Source organism: Rosa chinensis, chromosome 5, assembly GCF_002994745.2.
Source record: "Rosa chinensis cultivar Old Blush chromosome 5, RchiOBHm-V2, whole genome shotgun sequence".
In the NCBI taxonomy this organism is placed as follows: domain Eukaryota; kingdom Viridiplantae; phylum Streptophyta; class Magnoliopsida; order Rosales; family Rosaceae; genus Rosa; species Rosa chinensis.
In genome coordinates this window covers 18696246-18717209 of record NC_037092.1, presented here as the reverse complement: position 1 = coordinate 18717209, position 20964 = coordinate 18696246, and the positions used below count along the sequence as shown (strand labels likewise).

The 20964-nt window shown below is 39.1% G+C and overlaps 1 protein-coding gene and 1 long non-coding RNA gene across 2 annotated transcripts; both read left to right on the top strand.

The window, feature by feature from the left end:
* Positions 1-1085: 1085 nt before the first annotated feature.
* LOC112168194 lies at positions 1086-2320 on the top strand. The gene is made up of 3 exons (XM_024305310.2): positions 1086-1610; positions 1965-1997; positions 2128-2320. Exons 1-3 carry the CDS (start codon positions 1125-1127, stop codon positions 2197-2199), a joined length of 591 nt encoding a protein of 196 aa, XP_024161078.1. The 5' UTR covers positions 1086-1124; the 3' UTR covers positions 2200-2320.
* A 4881-nt stretch (positions 2321-7201) lies between these two features.
* LOC112167841 lies at positions 7202-10626 on the top strand. Its single transcript, XR_002923960.2, has 4 exons — positions 7202-8872; positions 9123-9209; positions 9925-9994; positions 10257-10626. It is a non-coding gene; the product is annotated as an uncharacterized LOC112167841 (long non-coding RNA).
* The last annotated feature ends 10338 nt before the right edge of the window (positions 10627-20964 follow it).

The following is a 20964-nucleotide window of genomic DNA, read 5'->3' as shown; positions in this document are numbered from 1 at the left end:
TTCAATAAAAAGTTGTCATGTGTGATAACCCATAACCATGAGCTAACTATGGTTAACTTTAATGGATTATAAGGAAAGAGAAAAAAGAATTTAATAATAACAAAACTAATATACATTATTTTTTAATTATTCATTAAATAAGCAACTCCTAAACCTTTCGTCTTCTAATTACTCTGATTTTACAAAGAGTACTCCTCCTTCCAAGTTCCAATGTCAATGAAGTCGATCTCTTCCTCGTTTCAGAAGTTGGAAACCCAGAAAGACAAAAACAAATTTTACTCCAAAGAGTCACTAGGATCCTCTGTTTGCTCGTGTTAATTTCTAGTAATTGAAGCTCTCACCTTGTGGAATCAGAAGAGAGAAAAGATGCATCTATGGCTCTCAACGATGATCAGAGACTCCTTCAAGCTTGATTACCTTAGAAAGCTAGAATGGAACCTCCACAGAATGAATAGCCAAAAGGCATCATCAAGTTCAGTCAATCAAAAACTGATACATACCCAGAAAGGTTAAGTGGCAAAAATACCAAATTCAAAGGATCATATGCAGATGCTTCTGTCTTACTGAAGAGAAGTGAAAAATCTAGGGACTGATATTAGATAAGAACAATATCATGCTTCAGTCTTCATTAGTAAAACTATACTGGTATCAGTGGTATGTTATCATTAGGATTCTTCTTATATTCATAGAGAGGACTTGATGGTGGCTGCGATCGGATGGTTTTTTCCTCATTTCCTTATATTTTATTTGATATTTATTAAAGTCTTTTTTTCTTCTTAATTATAATATTAACCATGATTAATCATAATTATGGTGCATTACAAGTGGCAACACCGTATTGAGTGGTGGTATCACCATCTAAGGAATAATGGTGAGCAAATTCAAATCCCAATATCTCACTAGACACACTTGACCTAGCACACTGATCAGAAAGACGACACTCCACATGTAATTAAGGTCAACGCATCAAAACTAAGACCTTGATATTAAATGAAATACACAGCGCTGCATATTTATTTCGTCTACCATATTAATTAACAACTTCTTTATAGTTTATACATACACCGCAATTTTCTATACATGCCAAGATAGCTCTAGCTAGCAATAGCTTCAAGGACCCTGAAATGGACGAGTTGCATCAGGCAGCTTCAGCATATTACAACAACGGGTCACCTGAGATTCAGCAACTAGCATGGAGCTTCTTCCAATCCATGGACACAAACTGCGACGGCCAAGTTGACTGGAACGAGTTCTCCACATTTCTGTACCAAAGCGGCAACCAATGGATCAGCCCCAGCTTCTTCAACGATCTGGATCGGAACCACGACGGTGCTCTCGATTTCATGGAAGTTCTCACGTTTTACTATATCATCAAGACTAGGAGCTTCTGGTGCAGCATCTGCGGGATTTGTCTCACGGGGCTCTACTTCACTTGTGTTGAGTGCTTTGACAACGTCAACTCAAACACTTACGATCTTTGTCCCAGATGCTATGAATCGAAGCCGGAAAGGCAAAGGTATAACCAGCAGAGTGATCACCATCATGACTACTTTATGGATAACCATATGTTGCTCAGATCAAAGAGAGGAGGATATGGTTCTGCAATCCTGGTATGGTTCTTAAATACACTTGTTGGAATCAATTTGGTCCAAAAACTCCTAGCTTCCATATATATGATCCAGTGTCGTTAATTTGATCCAAACTTTCTCTTATCGTTCCCCGGTGATCGATATTTAAGGCAATATAAAAAAAGAACAATTACGACCATAACACTTATTGCATGAGCGAAAAAAATAAAGCAGAACTTGGACATTGTGTCTAAATTAATTTGGAACTATCCAATTGGATATGATTATGTTTATTTTTGTTTTCAGTATTTTATTGAGTAATTTGTAAATATATTTGTTAAGGCTACTTTACATGCATACAGTTTCAGTAACATTGACAAAATGCATGATATGCAGGCCATAGATTCACCTGGAGGTGGACCAGGACGGGTATGTTTTTTTCCTGTCTAAAATCTTCTTCTTCTTCATTGTTAATCCATGTTCTCTTCAAACATTTTCTTCAAAATTATGTGTATGTATATACGATGAAAATTTTTCGATCCATATGTACGTTTTGCAGACCAGAATGCGCCAAACGATGAAAGCATTGGATACGGCGGTGAATGTGGCAACTTTGTGTAGCATTATGTGATATATTAAGGGGTGCCGTAATGGGCACATGTATATCAATTTGTATTTTCTTTTTTCAACTCTATCATTCTGATCATATGATATTGTGAACATGTTAGAAGTTGACTTCTCTTTTTTGCTACTGGTGCTAAAAGTTGACTTCATTTTATTTATTTTTTAATTAAGAGATGATTAATTTGTGAATTTATTGTAAAAGTGTACGTATTAGCTTCCATTTGAAAGATTCTTAAGAACTTTGATTCTTTTTTATTTTATTTTTTTCCTTATACCAAGAGCTTTTCTTATTAAAATCGAAGTAATAATACCATGTCAAATGTGGTTAGTAAATGAAATTTTCTAAAATGTGCAAAAAGAGGTACTGTAGTCTTACAAGTTTACATGTACATAACCTATATTTAATAGGATACAAAGTATATGCATGATATATTTTGTACAACCAAATTAGTTAGGTAGACTAATTCACGCCAAACAGATAGTCACACAGACTATATATTGTGATCCTTAATTGTGAAGCCAATAGGAGACAAAAAATCTACTTTGATGGAACACTTGAATTGGGTTGATCGTACGCAAACAAAGTGTGCGCCATCGTTCGTAGTCGGTAGTATCTTCTGTCTCGATCTTGATCATGATCACCGCGGTTGTGAAAGAACATTTCAAGGATCCTGATCGGTCGACTCACAGTGATCACCTTATTAATAGAGGCTCACTTAGGTTGGTAAATTGTTGATCCGATAATATAGAAATTAACTTTCAAAAGTGTTTGGCATCCCTTGCATTCTCTCCCTGTGGACCAATATGGCGTGCTTGTGTTTCATCTTTCAAATGTAAAACATGCAAGGATGAGAATGCAATATTTGAAACGAAATGGAAAAACAAATTGCAAGTGCATATGGAGAGAAACGAGAAGAACACTTGAGAAGAAATGGGTAGAAAACTGTTATTTATACTGAAACCAAGCCTTAAGTCATCAATGTAGAGAGCCAAAAAGGAAGCACAAGACCGGATTTTACATTCATGCATCTTCCTTCTTTAGTTCATAAAATGAGATATGTTTCCTAAAGTACTTATTGGCGTATCCTGGTAATTTAAGAAAGTCGATCCCCATTGACCCCTGAAAAAAATTTGGATGAATTGTCAATATGAAGCCATAAATAAAACCAGATTCTACATTTATGCATTTCCCTTCTTTAGATAAAATGAGATATGTTTCTCTAAAACACTTCTCCGTATATCCTCCCTGGAAATTTAAGAATCTTTTGTTCCTGGAAAATTTAATTACCAATTTAAGATACAAAGCTTGACCTCTTGAGCTGCCTCCATATAACCCTCCACAACGAAGTACATAAAGATGCAGTAGATGATACGTTTTTGCGATATGTTGCATGGACAATCCTATCTAAAACCAAAATATAAGCACTGTCAACATTAAATCACCCAAGAGGCCAAGAATCATAATACTAGATAATTGTGTCATGTTTGTCATCGTTGTTAGGTTTAAACCTATGTTAATTTCTGTTAATTCTGTAATAAGCAATTAGAGTAATTAGCAGTTCATAAAGTACTATTAGTTGCATGAGCTAGTCATTAGTGCTCCACAACTGTCTTGACGTGTGTCAAGCTTAGGATATCGTCACCGCTACTATATATACCCCATCATGTACGACTTGTTTTTCAATTAAGCATTTCCCAAATATTTTCTTCTTGCTTTTACAAATTCTCTCTAGAACTTTCATGGTATCAGAGCCTGAAAGTGGGAAACCTGAGTCTTTCATGAGTCTAACCCCAAATTTACAGGGAGTGGAGTGAGTGACAATCATCAAGTCCAGATTTATGTAATAGGTCTCTTGCATACTTGTGCTGAGACACAAACAAACCAGATTGTTAATACTTGATTTCAATGCCAAGGAAATAGTGTAGCTTGCCAAGGTCCTTCATGTCAAATTCTCGTTGAAGAGCAAGTTTAATATCAGCAATAAGATCATCTCAATTGCCAGTGAGAATAATGTCATCGACATATAGCAAGAGAAAAACTTGAGCTGATTCAGAATGTTTAACAAAGAGGCTAGGATCTGCATTTGATGAAATGAAACCAAGAGATGGGAGGAAATTAGTGAATCTCTCATTCCAAGCCCTTGGTGCTGCTTAAGACCATAGAGAGATTTATTTAGTTTGCACACAAAAGTTGGGGAATCCTGATTTACAAAGCCACCTGGTTGAGTCATATACACTTCCTCATTCAAAAGACCATGCAAGAAGGCATTCTTAACATCAAGTTGGTGAAGTTGCCAGTTGAAATGAGCAGCAAGACTCAAGATAAACCTGACAGTAGTTGTGTGTCGAACCACAGGTGAAAAGGTTTCTTCATAGTCAACCCCAAATTCCTGGCCGAAGCCTCTAGCCACAAGCCTAGCTTTGTGTCTAGCAATTGTACCATCTGCATTTCTTTTTATCTTAAACACCCACTTGCAAGACATAAGGTTTTTGCCCGATGGCAAGGGAACATTTTCCTTGAGGTTGACATTCACTTTACAAGGAATCAAGTAAAAGAAGGCTCTCTTAAACTTCAGTTTGTTACCTCAAGGAATCAGCTTGTTGACTTGTTCACCCAAGGGCTTGTGTGCTCCCATGCATACTCTTTTCTGCTCCAACTTGATGCTCATGTCTTTCCATCAAGTTGAGGGAGGGTGTTAGGCTTAAACCTATGTTAATTTCTGTATTAAGCAATTAGAGTAATTAGAACTTTAGAAGTTCATTAATTACTATTAGTTGCATGAGCTAGTCATTAGTGCTCCATAGCTGTCTTGACATGTGTCAAGCTTAGGATATCGTCACCGCTACTATATATACCCCATCATGTACGACTTGTTTTTCAATTAAGCATTTCCCAGATTTTTTCTTCTTGCTTTTACAAATTCTCTCTAGAACTTTCAATCGTGACTAATAGAGATGGAGTGAATGAACTGCGCATCCTCAGGTGAGAAGTGTCAATAAGAGATCTATGCCCCACTTCTTGGACTCAGCATAGATAAGCTGGGAAACTAAATGAAGAGGGGAAGATGTTTCATATCAAATGTATTAATGTAACATTATATACTACAAAAAGTTAATCACACAACAGAACAGAAATCGTCTGTTGTGTATTTAAGTAAACTCTGTTATACAACGGTATTAGTGATGTTCTGTTGTGTGAATGTCAACAAAATGATAATTTTTTTTTCAGAACTACATTGCACAACACAATTATATATTATCCGTTGTCTGAGTCTTAAAAATTTAGCTACAGATTTTGCTTCATTCTCGAGTCTTTGTTGCCTCTTGAAATCTGAAATTTGGGCTACTTGGTACAACGGTGCCTGAGATTTTCCGTTGTGTGATTGAAAACTTGATGCCAAATTTTGAGGAAGCTTGCTTGAATGTCTTCTACAAGGTAAATCTATTGCAAGCTATAGAAATTAGACAACAGAAGTTATATTTTTCTGTTGTGTGAAGTGGAAACATAGACTGCAATATTTTGAGCCAAAATGCTGTAGGCGGCATATTTCCCTCCATGTTTTGGCATTTTGATTTTATGTAGTGCGCTCCTACAACAGTTTGTTAGATTTCTGTTGTGTGAGCGACTTTAAAATTTATTGAAGTTTAATTATACCTCCCACCCAGCCCTAGCTGCATCGTGTTTGAAAGAAAAATTAAAAACCTCTCTCGGGCTCTCTCGGTCGTGAAAACCCCCCTCCCCCTCCCTCCCCTCCATGAAACCCCTCTCTCTCGTGAAACCTCTCTTTAGCCTCTTCACTATGCTTCGATGTCCTTAACCTCTTCACTCGGCGCTGGCAACACAATCAAGATTAGTTTCTGCACCTCTTGCTCTTACAAGTAATTATCTAATTGCTGGGTTCGATTCTTCTATTTGGTTTCTTGAGTTTCTGCTCATTGATACACAAATGTTTGTGTTTGTACCAAGGTTTCGGTTCCTTTAGATTGTTCATCTTTCTCTGGGATTTAGGGTTTGTGAGTACTGAATTTCCGATTCAGAGTTCTGCATCTGCTTATACTGGGTTTGTTTTAGTAATCAAATTTCAATTTTTACTTCATTGATTTCTGCATCTGCCTTGTGATTTGTGTACAGTGAGTTGAAAAGATAGAGGCGAAATGCAAACCAAGCCTTTCTTGGAAGTGTGCGAGAGGAGCACAGACAGAAGAGGACTCCCTCGTCCGACAAGCCTTAATCAATGGGCATTGCCGCTAAATCATGGAGGGAGGAATATGCCCCTGAAACAGATAACCATCCTCTCTCAAATCCTTATCCTTTCAATTTGATGTTTCAAACATCAATTGGTCCATCTGGTTCCAGCACTGGGTGAGCATTTGAACCATTAAAAAAGTTTAGAGCTAGCTGTTTCTTTTTCCTTCAAATATTTATATATTACATCATACTTGCAGTTTCTTTCACCCAGAAACTGCACAAGGCATATTTGTGAATTTTATGGACAGACAATGGGTACAAGCTGCCTTTTGCTGTTGCTCAAGTTGGCCAGGCCTTTGGAAATGAGGTCATAATTTTCTGTTTTATATATATATATATATTTGTTTTTATCTATTATTACTTTTTATTTATTTATGTTTTTGTTAAGAGATAAGAAGGGATTTGGTGGGGTTTGTTTGATGGGGTGGTGGATGGGGTTTCTGGAGAAAGGAAGAAAGGAGGAGACTGGAAGGAAAGAGAAGAAGAAAAGGAAAGATGAAAAAAAAGAAAAAGAAAGAAGAAAACAGGAGGAGAAGACAAAGTATAGAGGAGAAGCAGAAAGAAAAAGGTTGCGAGAGGAAAGGAGATAGAGGGAAGAAAGAGAGTGAAGGGGGGAAGGAAGAACAAGTCCAGTGGAAGAAAAAAAAAAGAGAGAGAAAGAAGAACTAGAGCAAGAGAGAGAGAGAGAGAGAGAGAGAGAGAGAGAGAGAGAGAGAGAGAGAGAGAGAGAGAGAGAGAGAGAGAGAGAGAGAGAGAGAGAGAGAGAGAGAGAGAGAGAGAGAGAGAGAGAGAGAGAGAGAGAGAGAGAGAGAGAGAGAGAGAGAGAGAGAGAGTTGGAGAGTCTGGGCTTTTACCAAAGGCTGCGAATTGGGTATTTCTGGATTTGAAGGGAGAAGCTTGAGGGTTTAGATTGATTTTCAGTAGCAAAGGTGAAGATTTGAGAGTTTGGTTTCTACTTGTGATCAAATTTGTAGAAAGGCAAAAGGGGGGAAATTTTCTGAAGTGGAGGATTTTGCTTTGGGTTGTTTACTGTCTTTGTTTACCTTGCCTTACTGTGAGTGACTTCTCTACTTTGCTAGCTGTTTTATTTTCATTATGTCCACTGCCTTGCTGCTGTTAACATGGAATGTGAGAGTTTGGTTTTAATAAACGGTTATGTTGGGTGTTTGATGTTATGTGAACTTACTGAGGTTGTTGATTTTTATTTGGGTGCTCTTTGTACGATGCTTATCAGTTATATTGTATTAGTACTTGTTGTTTGTGTTCTATATCAATTGAACGGTTTGGTTTTGGTTTCGGTATAATGATTGTTCTCTTGGGTTTATTACTAGCTTTTGAAATCAGTCACGAACTTCTATTGAAAACCAAATTTTGTAACTATCTTTTAAGTTTATGTTAACAATTTTCTTTCGGGTGGGTTAATTGTTCAATTTATATGGGCACTACCAGCATCAACATGGTATAAATATATGGGAGGATCATACTAAGTCAATTGTAGAATTAAGAAACTGATTATTTCATATGAATTCTTGGGTATCTTGCAAAAATTTCAGTGGTAGATTTAGAGTTTTGTTTGGGGATTATATATGTTGAGTTAAAAATCATCTGTCTTCTTCCTCTGCCTCTTGCTAGTGAAACTACTCATTCTAGAAAACATCTTATGATATAGTATGGATTAAAGTATCTATATGGTGGTTAAACAAAATGGAGCCTCGAGTAAAGAGTAGAGAGCCATGAGGCATAGTGCTCCATGCATTGATTGCCTTGGCATTCAGAGAGAGAGTTTGGTTCCATTTATTCCTAAATATTGTATTGGCATACAAGTAAGTTGATAACTCTGCTACCGTGCTATTATAGCCTGGATTATTGTGCATTTTCGGTTCTTGTGGAAGTACGTGTTTATTATTGCTTTGATGACACATTTCTCTGAAAATCTTGTTTGGTATAGTCATGTTAGTTATTGCAGGAGAGTAATCGATGTGTCAGGTAGTTATAAAGGTTCCAGATTTAAGCCCAGAAAGTACTGTAATGCTTATATATAACAATGCTGCAGGAACAAGTTAACATATTTTCAGAGTTTCATAATTAGAGTAATGTATCTAAATATTTTTAAATAATAAAATCTTCAAAACAAGCAAATAGAATCTGTACATTTACTTATATGCCAGTGAAGGTTGTTTACTTGTTATAAGGGTCTATTTCTATTGGGTGTTTGGGACTGAATGCAATGTATGAATTTGTTTGACTCCGCTGAAATTTCTTGACCCATGGGCTTACAGGCACAAATGTCCTACCTATTACAAGCAATATAAGAAGAAAGAACATCTCATTGAGCACAAGAAGGTTGCTTTCCACTCAGCTCATGATCCTATTTGTGGAGTGTGCAGAAAGCCCTGCAAATCTTTTGAGTCATTGAGGGGTCATCTTACTGGTGAGATGTAATTGCAAGTTCATTTTAGCTGATAAGATCATTGGGTAGCTTTCATGTTTCATTGTTTGAAACTGCTTCTTATTTGATTTCTCTTTTGTGGCTCCTATTATGGATCTTGATTGATTGAGGGTAGTGCTTATTGGCTTATTCTAAATAGCTTTTCATTTCTCAGTGTTTTCGTAGCTCCAGGTCTTCTCTTGCTTTGCATGTCATATAAACCGCTTCTAATTTATGTATTACACTATGACAGAACAAATGGAGGACTCTAAGATTTCAAACCACTGAATTCCTCTCCATTTTGCATCAGTGTCAGAATCTTTCTTATACACTACTTTTGGTAAGAACACCTACTTTCTGTTAAATCTCTGTTCTTAAATCTATTCAAGGTTGTTGTGGAATGCACTTTTGATTATTATCTAGCTATGATGAATCCATTAGGATGATTAAGACTGGAAAGGATCAAGTTTAATTACTGCACACCATGTGTTCAAAGTTATGCCTCAAAGACAACACCCAAACTAAACCAGTGGGCTATTCCATGATTTTCGAAAAACCTATACTCCTTTTTTCACTTTCAGTCTTTGATAAGTTAAAACAGACTCTTCAATGATCATTTTGGACTTGGCTTCATGAAAAACGGAGTTAAAATTAGATACTTATGCTATTTTGAAGTTACTGCACTGTTTCAGGATTTATACAGAATTCAGCTTTCCTGTCATTTCAGATTTTTGTTTGACCATTCATTTGAACTGCGAATAACATGAATCTTTGCAAAATAGTAGCTTTGCATGTCTACTTTAAATCTGGAGAGTTGTGATTAAAATCATTGAAAGGATGATTGTTGGTGAATTTTTTAATTTCTTGTTACCAGTTTTCTGAGAACTTTTCACCTTGAAGCTTTTGGTACAAGATTATTGATTTGAGAAATTTTTACTCTCTTATCAGTCCTCAAACTTTAGTACATTGGACTAGACATGCAAAGCATTCCTTGAGTCTTAAATTTTAGTTCGAAAGAACATTGCAACTGATGATGGTTTACATGTTCGTAATAGGATCAAGGCGTCAAGTGGACTGAAGATTGGTCCTTTGGTACTTGTTGGGAGTTGCACTTCAAGGATTCAGGTAGGGGGTCTTCACTAGTTAGAGCTTTTCTCGAAAAGATTTCTATGTTTTTATGCATACACATTAAGTTGCTTAGTCTCATTGGTAGATTATTATTTGCTTCTTTGTCTCATTAATTAATTATGTATATAATGTTCAAATGTACCTCTCTGTCTTAGCTTATACAATCATCAGTCTGACTTATCTATGTTTGTGGATTTCGAATTATTATGACTAGTATTGGTAATTCAATATTTGATAAGTGATGGGAAACCTTGTGCAGGATTTTGAATGATGAAGATGTAGATATAGAGGAAACGGTTCTTCACACTCCAATATCCAAATCCCAGAAGCACCATTCAGATTCGTTCTACTTAACACCACAAACAAATTGGAGCATTCCGTCTACTGCAGTATGTGTTAGCTTGTGAAGTTTCACAACAAGCTTGGAGGTGATGCAAATAAGAATATAGTGCACAAGATACTTGATAAAATGGCATGTGAAGATTTTGTTGAAGCGAAAAGATACTATATCAGCTTTCGATTCATGTGTAGTTAGCTAGGAATGCTTTCTTGTTTGGTACATTATTTAGTTACTTGAATGTATGGATGTTTGAAAAATGGTAATTGAATGATATGAATTACAGTACTGTTTATGTGGTAATTACTATCTAATATTCAGTCATACAACACATTGTCATACAACACAATACAAAACAATGTGTTGTATGAGTTCAAAATTGAGGCTTCTCCTACAACAGTCACTGGTTGTTACCTAATTTGATTACAATATCACACCACAGCTGATCAAATATAGTTGTTGTGTGAACTATAACAACCAACAACAAAAGAAAACAAAATTCTGTTGTGTGAGATTCATAACACACAACAGAAATAAAATCATCTTTGTTGTCAGAGTGAATCAACAGACAACGGAGATAATTTCACTTTGGTTGTGTGTTTCTTATCTCAGACAACAAAGATAGAATTATAGCCGTTGTGTGTTATTAATCTCAGACAACAAAGAATGAGTTATATCTGTTGTGTCTTGTGAATCTCAGACAACAAAGAAAGAGTTATGGCTGTTGTGTGTTATGAATCTTAGACAACAGCAAAAATTATCTTATGTTGTCTGAATGTCCAAGGCATCCCTGCGCATACCATGGCAGGCACCTGCTGCGCAGAATTCACTGAAAAATAGCTATTCTGTTGAGCCAACTACTATCAGACAATGGTGGAATTACCGTTGTGTGATTTTTCAATCACACAATACTGACATAGACAACGGTGGACTTGGTCATCAGACAACAGAAATCCACCGTTGTCTGATTAACTTTTTGTAGTAGTGATAGGAGCCTTTTTAGCAAATTTTAAAGAAAAATAATGATAATCAGACATAAATGCAATTTCTAGACTAAAAGACTAAACCTCTCTTGTTCGGAAGAATCGATCGAAATGGTACCAGCCGTACTTAATAATAGAAGGATTTGGCAGAATATGTTTAACTCAAATTATGATTTAGTCCAGTGAGATCATAATCCAAAAATATATCACTGCACTATAAGGGCGTAGGGTGTCACTTTAACACAACTTTCAAGTGGTATTAGAGCAAAAGCAAACAAAGTGATCCTTAATGTTGTTGTGTCCTTACTCCTTAGGTGACCACAATGGATCGTGAGTCGAGTTGTTGGCTCTTACTGTTGGAGCTGTAGGTTTCTTGGTGACTAAGTCAAATAGACTTATCACATTTAATATCATGTTAGTTGCTATTCTGTTAATAAAGTCCTGAATATCAAGGTTTAGCTTAGGTTTGAATTATTCCTTAACAGATTCACCACGTCTTTAGGCCATGTTAATGTGGTTGTTTTGTTTTTCATTCCTGTTTTTGTAAGGCTGGTATAAAGCCACAGTTTCATTCATTCAATAAGATAAGCTTTGAACTCCCACATATTGAGATTTATGTGTTTAGAGCTTAGAGGTTTCAACAAAGTGGTATCAGAGCCCCAACAAAGGGGCCTGATCGAGTGTAGTTAGGAATTGCAGTCTCCTAACAAGAGAGAAAGAGAGAAAATAGAAAGTGAGAACGAGTGAAAGAAAGATGGCAACTGAAGGAGGCAGCTTTGTGCAACCTGCTATACCTAATTTCGATGGTCACTATGACCATTGGGCTATGCTCATGGAGAATTTTCTCAGTTCGAAGGAAAATTGGTCCTTGGTGGAGATAGGGATCCTTATGATAGGAGATGGAGCTGAGGCAATAGAGGCACAAAAGAAAACAATTGAAGATCAACGATTGAAAGACCTAAAGGTGAAAAATTACCTTTTTCAGGCCATAGATCGAACTATCATGGAAACAATCCTTGATAAGGAGAGTTCAAAGAGCATATGGGATTCGATGAGGCAAAAGTATCAGGGGACAACAAGAGTGAAGAGGGCTCAGCTACAGGCATTGAGAAGGGAATTTGAAGTTCTTCAAATGAGAGATGGGGAGAAGGTGGACGAGTACTTTGCTCGGACACTAACAATTGCAAACAAGATGAAAGCTCATGGAGAGAAGATGGGGCAGGTTGTGATCATCGAGAAGATCTTGAGATCAATGACCTTAAGATTTGATCACGTTGTATGTTCGGTGGAAGAGTCCAAAGATTTGGATATGTTGACAATTGATGAGTTACAAAGCAGCTTATTAGTTCATGAGCAGAGAATGAACTATCACGATGGAGGAGATGAGCAGGCCTTGAAAATTTCTTATGAAGAGAGACTTGGAGGAAGAGGAAGAGGTCGAGGAAGAGGCAGAGGGAGGCAGCCATTCAACAAGGCTATTGTAGAATGCTACAAATGCCATAAGCTAGGACACTTCCAATATGAGTGTCCTAGTTGGGAAAAAAGTGCTAATTATGCTGAGCTTGATGAAGAACAGGAGACGTTGTTAATGGCTTACGTAGAGCTCCATAATTCCAAAAGAGAAGAAGTTTGGTTCCTTAACTCCAGCTGTAGCAACCACATGAGTGGTAATAAGCAATGGTTTCTCAACCTAGATGAGACATTCAGACAAGTGGTGAAGCTTGGCAACAACTCAAAGATGGCAGTGATGGGGAAAGGAAGCATCAGATTGCAAGTTAATGGAGCAAATCAGGTAATCAGTGAAGTGTTCTATATTCCTGAGCTTAAAAATAATTTTCTAAGTATCAGCCAATTGCAAGAAAGAAACCTAGCCATTCTTATTCAACATAAAGCGTGTAAGATATATCATCCAGTAAGAGGATTAATCATGCAGACTCAAATGTCAGCTAATAGGATGTTTGTTCTTCTTGCCTTGATGCCAACTCAAGATCAAGCTCCAGCTCCTGCATGCTTTCAAACTGCATTTGAAGATAAAACCCATCTATGGCACCTGAGATTTGGGCATCTTAATTTCAAAGGTTTGAGAGCCTTGTCCTACAAGAAAATGGTGAAGGGCCTGCCTTCTCTCAAAGCTTCTTCGAAACTGTGCCCTGACATGGTAGGCAAACAACATCAAGAATCCATCCCAAAGAAAAGTTTGTGGAGAGCATCTCAGAGGCTTTAGCTCTTGCACTCTAACATTTGCGGTCCTATCACACCTGAGTCCAACAGCCAAAAGAGGTACCTAATCACCTTTATAGAAGATTATAGCAGAAAAGTATGGACTTATTTCTTGAATGCCAAGTCAGAAGCTTTTGTTGTGTTTTAAAAATTCAAGAGTTTGGTAGAGAAAGAAACCGGGAACTTTATATGTTGTCTTCGTATTGATAGAGGTGGGGAGTTCACCTCACTGGAATTTAACAAGTTTTGTAGCTCAAATGGCATTGGTAGGCAACTCACTGCAGCCTACACCCCACAACAAAATGGGGTTGCAGAGCAGAAAAACCGAACTATCATGAACATGGTACGTTGCATGTTGTCAGAGAAACAAGTTCCCAAAGAATTCTGGCCCAAAGCTGTTAACTGGGTGGTTCATGTACTCAATCGATGTCCTACCCTAGCAGTGAAGGACATGACTCCAGAGGAAGCATGGTGTGGTTTCAAACCTTCTGTTGATCATTTAAGGGTGTTCGGTTGCATTGGTCATGTGCATATTCCTGACAACAAAAGGCAAAAACTTGATGACAAAAGCTTCAGGTGTGTTTTCTTAGGCTTAAGTGAAGAATCTAAAGCTTATAGATTGTATGACCTTGTGTCGAAGAAAGTTGTTATAAGCAAAGACGTTGTGTTTGAGGAAGACGAGAAATGGAATTGGGGTAAAACTATTGAAGAAGCTAACCGTGATGTTCTTGAGTAGGGAGATGAAGATGAATTAGGGGAGAATGAGGAAGAAGAGGTCAGTGAAGAAGAAGAGCAGATCGAAGAAGAAGCCACTAGTTCTTCATCAAATGAATCAACTGAAGATAATTCTCCATGTCCTGTTCAAGGGAGGATAAGAAGAGAGCCACCATGGATGCAGGATTACGTAAGTGGCGAGTGTCTGTCTGAGGAGGAAAGGAACAATCTTGTGATGTTTACTTCAGCTGGTGATCCTATGTCCTTTGAAGAAGCTGTCAAAAGCCAAAAATGGAGAGAAGCAATGGACTTGGAGATTAAAGCCATCGAGAAGAATGGGACATGGGAGTTAACTACATTACCAGATGAAGCCAAAAAGATAGGGGTGAAATGGATATTTAAAACCAAGATGAACGAGAATGGGGAGGTTGATAAATGTAAAGCTCGGCTTGTGGGTAAGGGATACACTCAGCAGTATGGAATAGATTACATCGAGGTGTTTGCTCTAGTAGCTCGTTGGGATACTATTAGGATGATTCTCGCTCTTGCAGCTCACAAAGGGTGGAATGTGTACCAACTTGATGTGAAGAGTGCATTTCTGCACGGTGAGTTGAATGAAGCAGTGTTTGTTGAGCAACCTCGAGGTTATGAGAAGAAGGGAGCAGAAGACAAGGTATATAGACTATAGACTGAAGAAGGCCCTATACGGGCTCAAACAAGCTCCTCGAGCTTGGTACAGCAAGATTGAGTCCTATTTTGTCAAGGAGGGGTTTGAAAGATGTCTCTCTGAGCACACTTTGTTTATAAAAATAGAAGAAGGAGGAGGACTTCTTGTGCTCAGTTTGTACGTGGACGATCTCATCTTCACAGGGAACAATGAAGCAATGTTTGAGAGGTTCAGGGCCTCTATGAAGCAGGAGTTCGATATGTCTGATCTTGGGAAAATGAAATATTTTCTTAGTGTGGAAGTGGTGCAAAGCACTGAGGGAATTTTCATAAGTCAGAAGAAATATACTAATGAAGTGTTGGAGAGATTTGGCATGGAGCGTTGTAATCCTGTGATGAATCCAATTGTGCCGGGGTGCAAGCTTGTGAAGGATGAAGGTGGTACTAGTGTTGATGCTACTGCTTACAAGCAAATGGTGGGCAGTCTCATGTATTTGACTGCCACCAGACCAGACTTGGCATATGTGGTGAGCTTAATTAGCCAGTTCATGGAGAGGCCAACTGTATTGCATCAACAAGCAGTGAAAAGAATCCTTCGATATTTAAAGGGCACTGTTGGATTAGGGATTCTTTACAAGAGAGGATGAGAAAAGACTTTGCTGGCCTATTCGGATAGCGACTACGCAGGAGACATTGAGGATCGAAAGAGTACGTCGGGGTATGCGTTCTTATTAAGCTCAGGTGCTATGGCTTGGTCCTCGAAGAAACAGCCGGTGGTCACACTCTCCACCACTGAGGCAGAGTTCATAGCTGCTGCCTCCTGTGCATGTCAAGGAGTGTGGATGCGTAGGGTTCTCGGAAAGCTTGGTCATGAACAAAGTAAGTGCACTGTGGTTTTTTGTGATAATAGCTCAGCTATTAAACTTTCGAAGAATCCTGTTTTGCATGGTAGAAGTAAACACATTGATACCAGGTTTCACTTTCTTCGTGACTTAACAAAAGATGGGATTATTGAGTTAGTCCATTGTGGTTCGAAAGATCAAATTGCTGACATTATGACTAAGCCCTTGAAGCTGGAGGTGTTCTTGAGATTGAGGGATCTGCTTGGAGTTCACGTGGCACCAGTGGTAAACTGATTGCAGTTTGCAGGTCAATTTAAGGGAGGATGTTGGAGCTATAGGTTTCTTGGTGACTAAGTCAAATAGACTTATCACATTTAATATCGTGTTAGTTGCTATTCTGTTAATAAAGTCCTGAATATCAGGGTTTAGCTTAGGTTTGAATTATTCCTTAACAGATTCACCACGTCTTTAGGCCATGTTAACGTAGTTGTTTTGTTTTTCATTCCTGTTTTTGTAAGGCTGGTATAAAGCCACAGTTTCATTCATTCAATAAGATAAGCTTTGAACTCCCACATATTGAGATTCATGTGTTTAGAGCTTAGAGGTTTCAACACTTACTACTCACCTCTGGCACAAGGATGCTATTTTCTAACTAAAGATCAACTTCGCGGTGCAGCAAGCTATGCTGATGCTGATCCAACTGCTAATTTGATTAAAACGGAGCTCATAGGGATCCCTGCAAAGGTTTTTGAGGAAAATATATATATATATATATATATATATATTACATCGGAAATCAAAGGGAATAAAGCCAAGTCTAAGCACATATGGTATGAAAAGAAAATTCAATTTTGGTAAGATTACTCTATTCTTTGATCACTCTAACTCTCTTCGCAACCTTATCATCTACATTCATTCATTTTTTAAATGAGCTTCCTTGTCTTATAGAAGGGGTTCCCCTTGGATGAGGTAAGCGGAGTAAGGCAAATGACTATATCATTGGGGATTGGGGGGTAGATGGCGATAAACATGAGGCTCGACCATCACACCCAATCATTCTTATTTAGTATTTAAATCTTAACAAACCTCCCTTCAGGAATAAGAGAAAAATAATTAATTTCACGGAGGAATTAATATCGTTAAATCTTAAAAAAAAAAAATACTTAAATTTTATTTACTGGCTTTGACCAAGGTTTTAAATAGGATTAAATATTGCTTACTCCCTATACTTATAGGGTTTCATCGTTTCAGTCACTGACCTTCGAATTTCACTTAAAAAGTCCCTGAACTCTCAATTTCCTACAAATTCATCCCTGCCGTCAAGCCTCCGTCCAAGACTCCGTTATCTCGCTGACGTGGAGGTCATTTCCATGCTAAAAGTCTATTATACCCTCACTTACTTTTTTTTTTTTAATTAATTTTTTTCTCTCTCTTTTTGTTTTTTTGTTTTTACCTCTTCTTCTTCCACATCTCTCGTCTCCTCTCCTCTCCTCTGTTTATCTCATTCTATTATCTGGAAGCTCTCATCCTCCGGCATCTTTCTCGCTGGACCGAGAATGTGTATACCCATGACCAGAATCATCCGAAAATTACCATAACAACAAAGAAACCACTGATCAACTCCAATCAACACCATTGGGATCAGAGATAATATCATAAATCCAACCTAATCACAGATTCACTACTCAGTTCAATTATTGATTAAACCAAAACAGATCATAATCTCAACGAATCAAGAATCAGTTAAACTTGATAATTCAACAATTCATATACAATTCCACATTCATGCAGATTTGAACTTCTAAAACCTCAATTACTACCGGACCCATCTTCTTTAAAGAAGATTTAAACATCGATTGCATTTATTTCATACAAAACACATCAACCCCTCTCAAGCATATTTGAACTTCTAAAACATGAACATAGAATAGAGAAATCCAAGTAAAAGAGATACCATCATAGATAGTGCCACACTGCAAGCAAACTTTGCCCCCCTCCTTGACATCATCATCGAAACAAGCCCTGCAGAAATTTAAAGGGACCCAAGTGAGCGATCTCTCTGAATTTAGAGACCCAGAAACACCAAAATGGCCCAAGTGAGCAAAATCTGTAGCAAATGGAGCTCAAAGCATCAATCTTTTACAAAATGTCTCCAAACTAGTGGTTGATCCGTACTTAGAACCGTACCAAACCAGTCGCCGAGCTGCAGACCCGATGCTCAAAGACCACCACGACGTCTTCTCCTGTCGTCGTTCCTCTATGCAGACCACTGCCGCTCTGACCATTGATGTTTGACCCAAATTCCCACCGTACCAGATCGGACCCGGCTTTTCCTGCGCCTGTGCTGACCCGCCAGATCGAATCTTCTGACTTCGACAACTGCTGACATCATTTCACACCGGAAAACCAAGAGCTAGCGAAAGCTGAAGAAGTAGAAGATGGAGAAGAAGACAGCGAGGGATTCATTTTAAAGTTGCCGATTGAATCCCATCGACGACCTTGTCGTCGTCTTCGAGAAGCTGAAGCTGAGACTCGAAAGCCTTCTTCTTGAACTCGAGGCCGCCAATTTGCAGCCGAGTGAAGAGGTCCCGAATAAAGAGGCTAAGATTCTCTTTATCAGACCCGGAACCTAGATGCGACAAAACGATGGAGGGACGCGGCGGATCTGAGTAGCCGTTGACCTTGGAGGGATTGGTGTTGTCTTTGACCTTGAAGAGGACGATGTGCTCGACGACGGGAATGACGACATGGTGATGGTGGAGAATGTGGGGATGCGGGTTTTGAAGAAAGAGAGGTGGTGGTGGTGGTGTTTGGGAGGTGAGAGAGAGCGAGAGAATGGAAGAGGGAGTGGCCTTGAGACACAGAGTCGCCGTCATGTCTAGAGAGAGAAATGAAATCGGGGGTTATGAGTAGGTGAGGAAGAAGAGAAATGAAATCTAGGTGATGGAGGGCAGCTCCGATACTAGATTGGGGCTCTATTAGAAGAGGATGTAAAGAGCAAAAAGAAAAAATAAAATAAAAGGAGTGTTTAAGGATATCTCTATTTGTGTTTAATCCAAACTCTAGGTTACTTGACCTAGTGTTAATAGGGTTCAATTAGAAGAATCTAGAGATTCTCTTTCCTTGTATGATTCTATCTCTATGCATTGTAATCCTCTATATAAAGAGGCCCCTATTATCAATGAGAATACACAGCGATTATCTCTCAATTTCTGATTCCCTAAAACACGTTATCAGCACGAGCCCTAACCCTGAAATCCTAAATTCGTAGCCTTCAAATCCCAGAAACCACCACCGCCCACCTTGAAGATCTCAACTCCAGGAGTCCAGAACCGGCGGCTCCACCCCCAGAACCGGCCGAAAAACCACCGAACCGGCCACCGGAAATAGCGAAAGTCCCTCTGCTCGGTTCAAAGCTTTCCTCCCAGTCTCCTACAGCCATACTCTACCAGAAGCTGCAAACTGATCCCAGATTACCGGAACCGGAAGAAATTCCAAGAAAACCGACCTAAAACTTGCTGAACCGGCCGACTAAAGGTCCGGCAGAAAAACCGGCAGAAGAGAAAAAAAAAAAAAAAGGGGGAAGAGGCAGCCCAAGCCGCAGCCCAAGCCATAACCCTGAAGCCCAGAAGCAGAAGAAGCCCAGCAACGAGGCCCCCTGACGTCAGCTGCCATGTCAGCGTCCACGCAAGCACACGTCAGCATCCAGTCAGCCCTGCCACGTTAGCGCCGCACTGCCACGTCAGCTCCGATCTGCCACGTCAGCGCCCCTGTCAACGGTCAGTCAACGCCGGTCAACACTTTTCTGGCCACTTTCCGGCGACTTTTCCGGCCAACTTCCGGCAACATTTTCCTGTCAACTTCCGGCGACATTTCCGGCAGCTACAGTAACTTCTCCAGCTACATTTTTCAGGCCAACTTTTCCGGTCAAGATTTCCGACAACTTTTCAAGGTAAACTTTTCTAAAAGTTCCCGTTTTTGAAGTTTTTTCTTCTTCTTCTTTTCTCGGGGATTTCCATCATCCCTTCTCCTACCCCCCTTTCTTCTTCATAGGGGTTCGTACTCACTCCAAGCTTGGAGCTTGTAGAGTCCTCCAAACTTAGAGTTTGTTGAGAAGAAAACGATCGACCACATACATCGTTGTTTCGATCTAATCCAAAACCCCTCTTGGAATCGGATTTTCTTGGAAGCGACTACGCTCAGAAAATCCCTAATTTCTTGGAAGTGACTACGCTCAGAAATTTAATAGTTTTTCGTGGTAGCCTTTTCGCTCCGAAACTAACCCTAATCTTGTGTTGTTTTTCAGGATGAGTAACCTGAACAAGTTGAACTTCGTTCCACTAGAGACAACTGGCGCAGGATACCATAGGTGGGTCAGAGATGTGCGCCAACATCTTAAGGCTGATGGACTTCTGGGAGGCATCCAAGAGCCTGGTCAGAACGTGCTCTCCATTGAGCAAGCTACTGCTTTCGAAGCAAAACAAGCTAAAGCCATAATTCTCATTACAAGGCACATGAATGACGCGCTCCAAAATGAATACCTCAATGAGGAAGAACCAAGAAAGCTATGGGTAGAACTTGAGCAGCGATTTGGCAACGTTCGTGACTCTCTACTTCCTGATTTAGAAGTGTGATGGCATAGCCTCCGCTTTTGTGATTTCAAGTCTGTGCTTGATTATAACTCGGAAGCCCTTTGTATCAAGTCTCTGATGGAGTTTTGTGGCCAAGCCATAACTGATACGATGTTGATCGAGAAGACTCTCTCTACCTTCCTCGTCTCTGCACTGATGATTTCAAAGAATTATCGGATTGATGTAAATGCAGGACGTATCACAAGGTTTCATGAGCTCATTGGCGCCATGAACGTAGCTGAAAAGCACGACAATATTCTTATGAAGAACTATAATGCTAGACCTGTGGAAACTAAGTCTATTCCGGAGTCTAACTATAGTCGCGCCCCCAATGGAGGACGCAAGGAGCGAAACCCTAAGAGTAGGGACAATTCTAGACATTCTGGTCCATATGTTCGCCCTAAAGAGGAAGGAAATAGCCAAGAGAGGCGTGCACGGAACCGTAGAGGTCAACGTGTGAAGAGAGAGAGAGGAGAAGCCTCCGACCATGGTGGTAACGCCACCAAGAGCATTGGTCGTCCAAATCCCGCCCCAATGGCGCCTCGATCAAGGGAGCCTGACCATAATGATGTTT

Coding starts and splice junctions, on each gene's coding strand:
- LOC112168194 (XM_024305310.2), top strand. CDS start 1,125: ATGGACGAGTTGCATCAGGCAGCTTCAGCATATTACAACAACGGGTCA. Junction 1,611..1,964: donor GATATGGTTCTGCAATCCTG/GTATGGTTCTTA, acceptor CATGATATGCAG/GCCATAGATTCACCTGGAGG. Junction 1,998..2,127: donor CTGGAGGTGGACCAGGACGG/GTATGTTTTTTT, acceptor TACGTTTTGCAG/ACCAGAATGCGCCAAACGAT.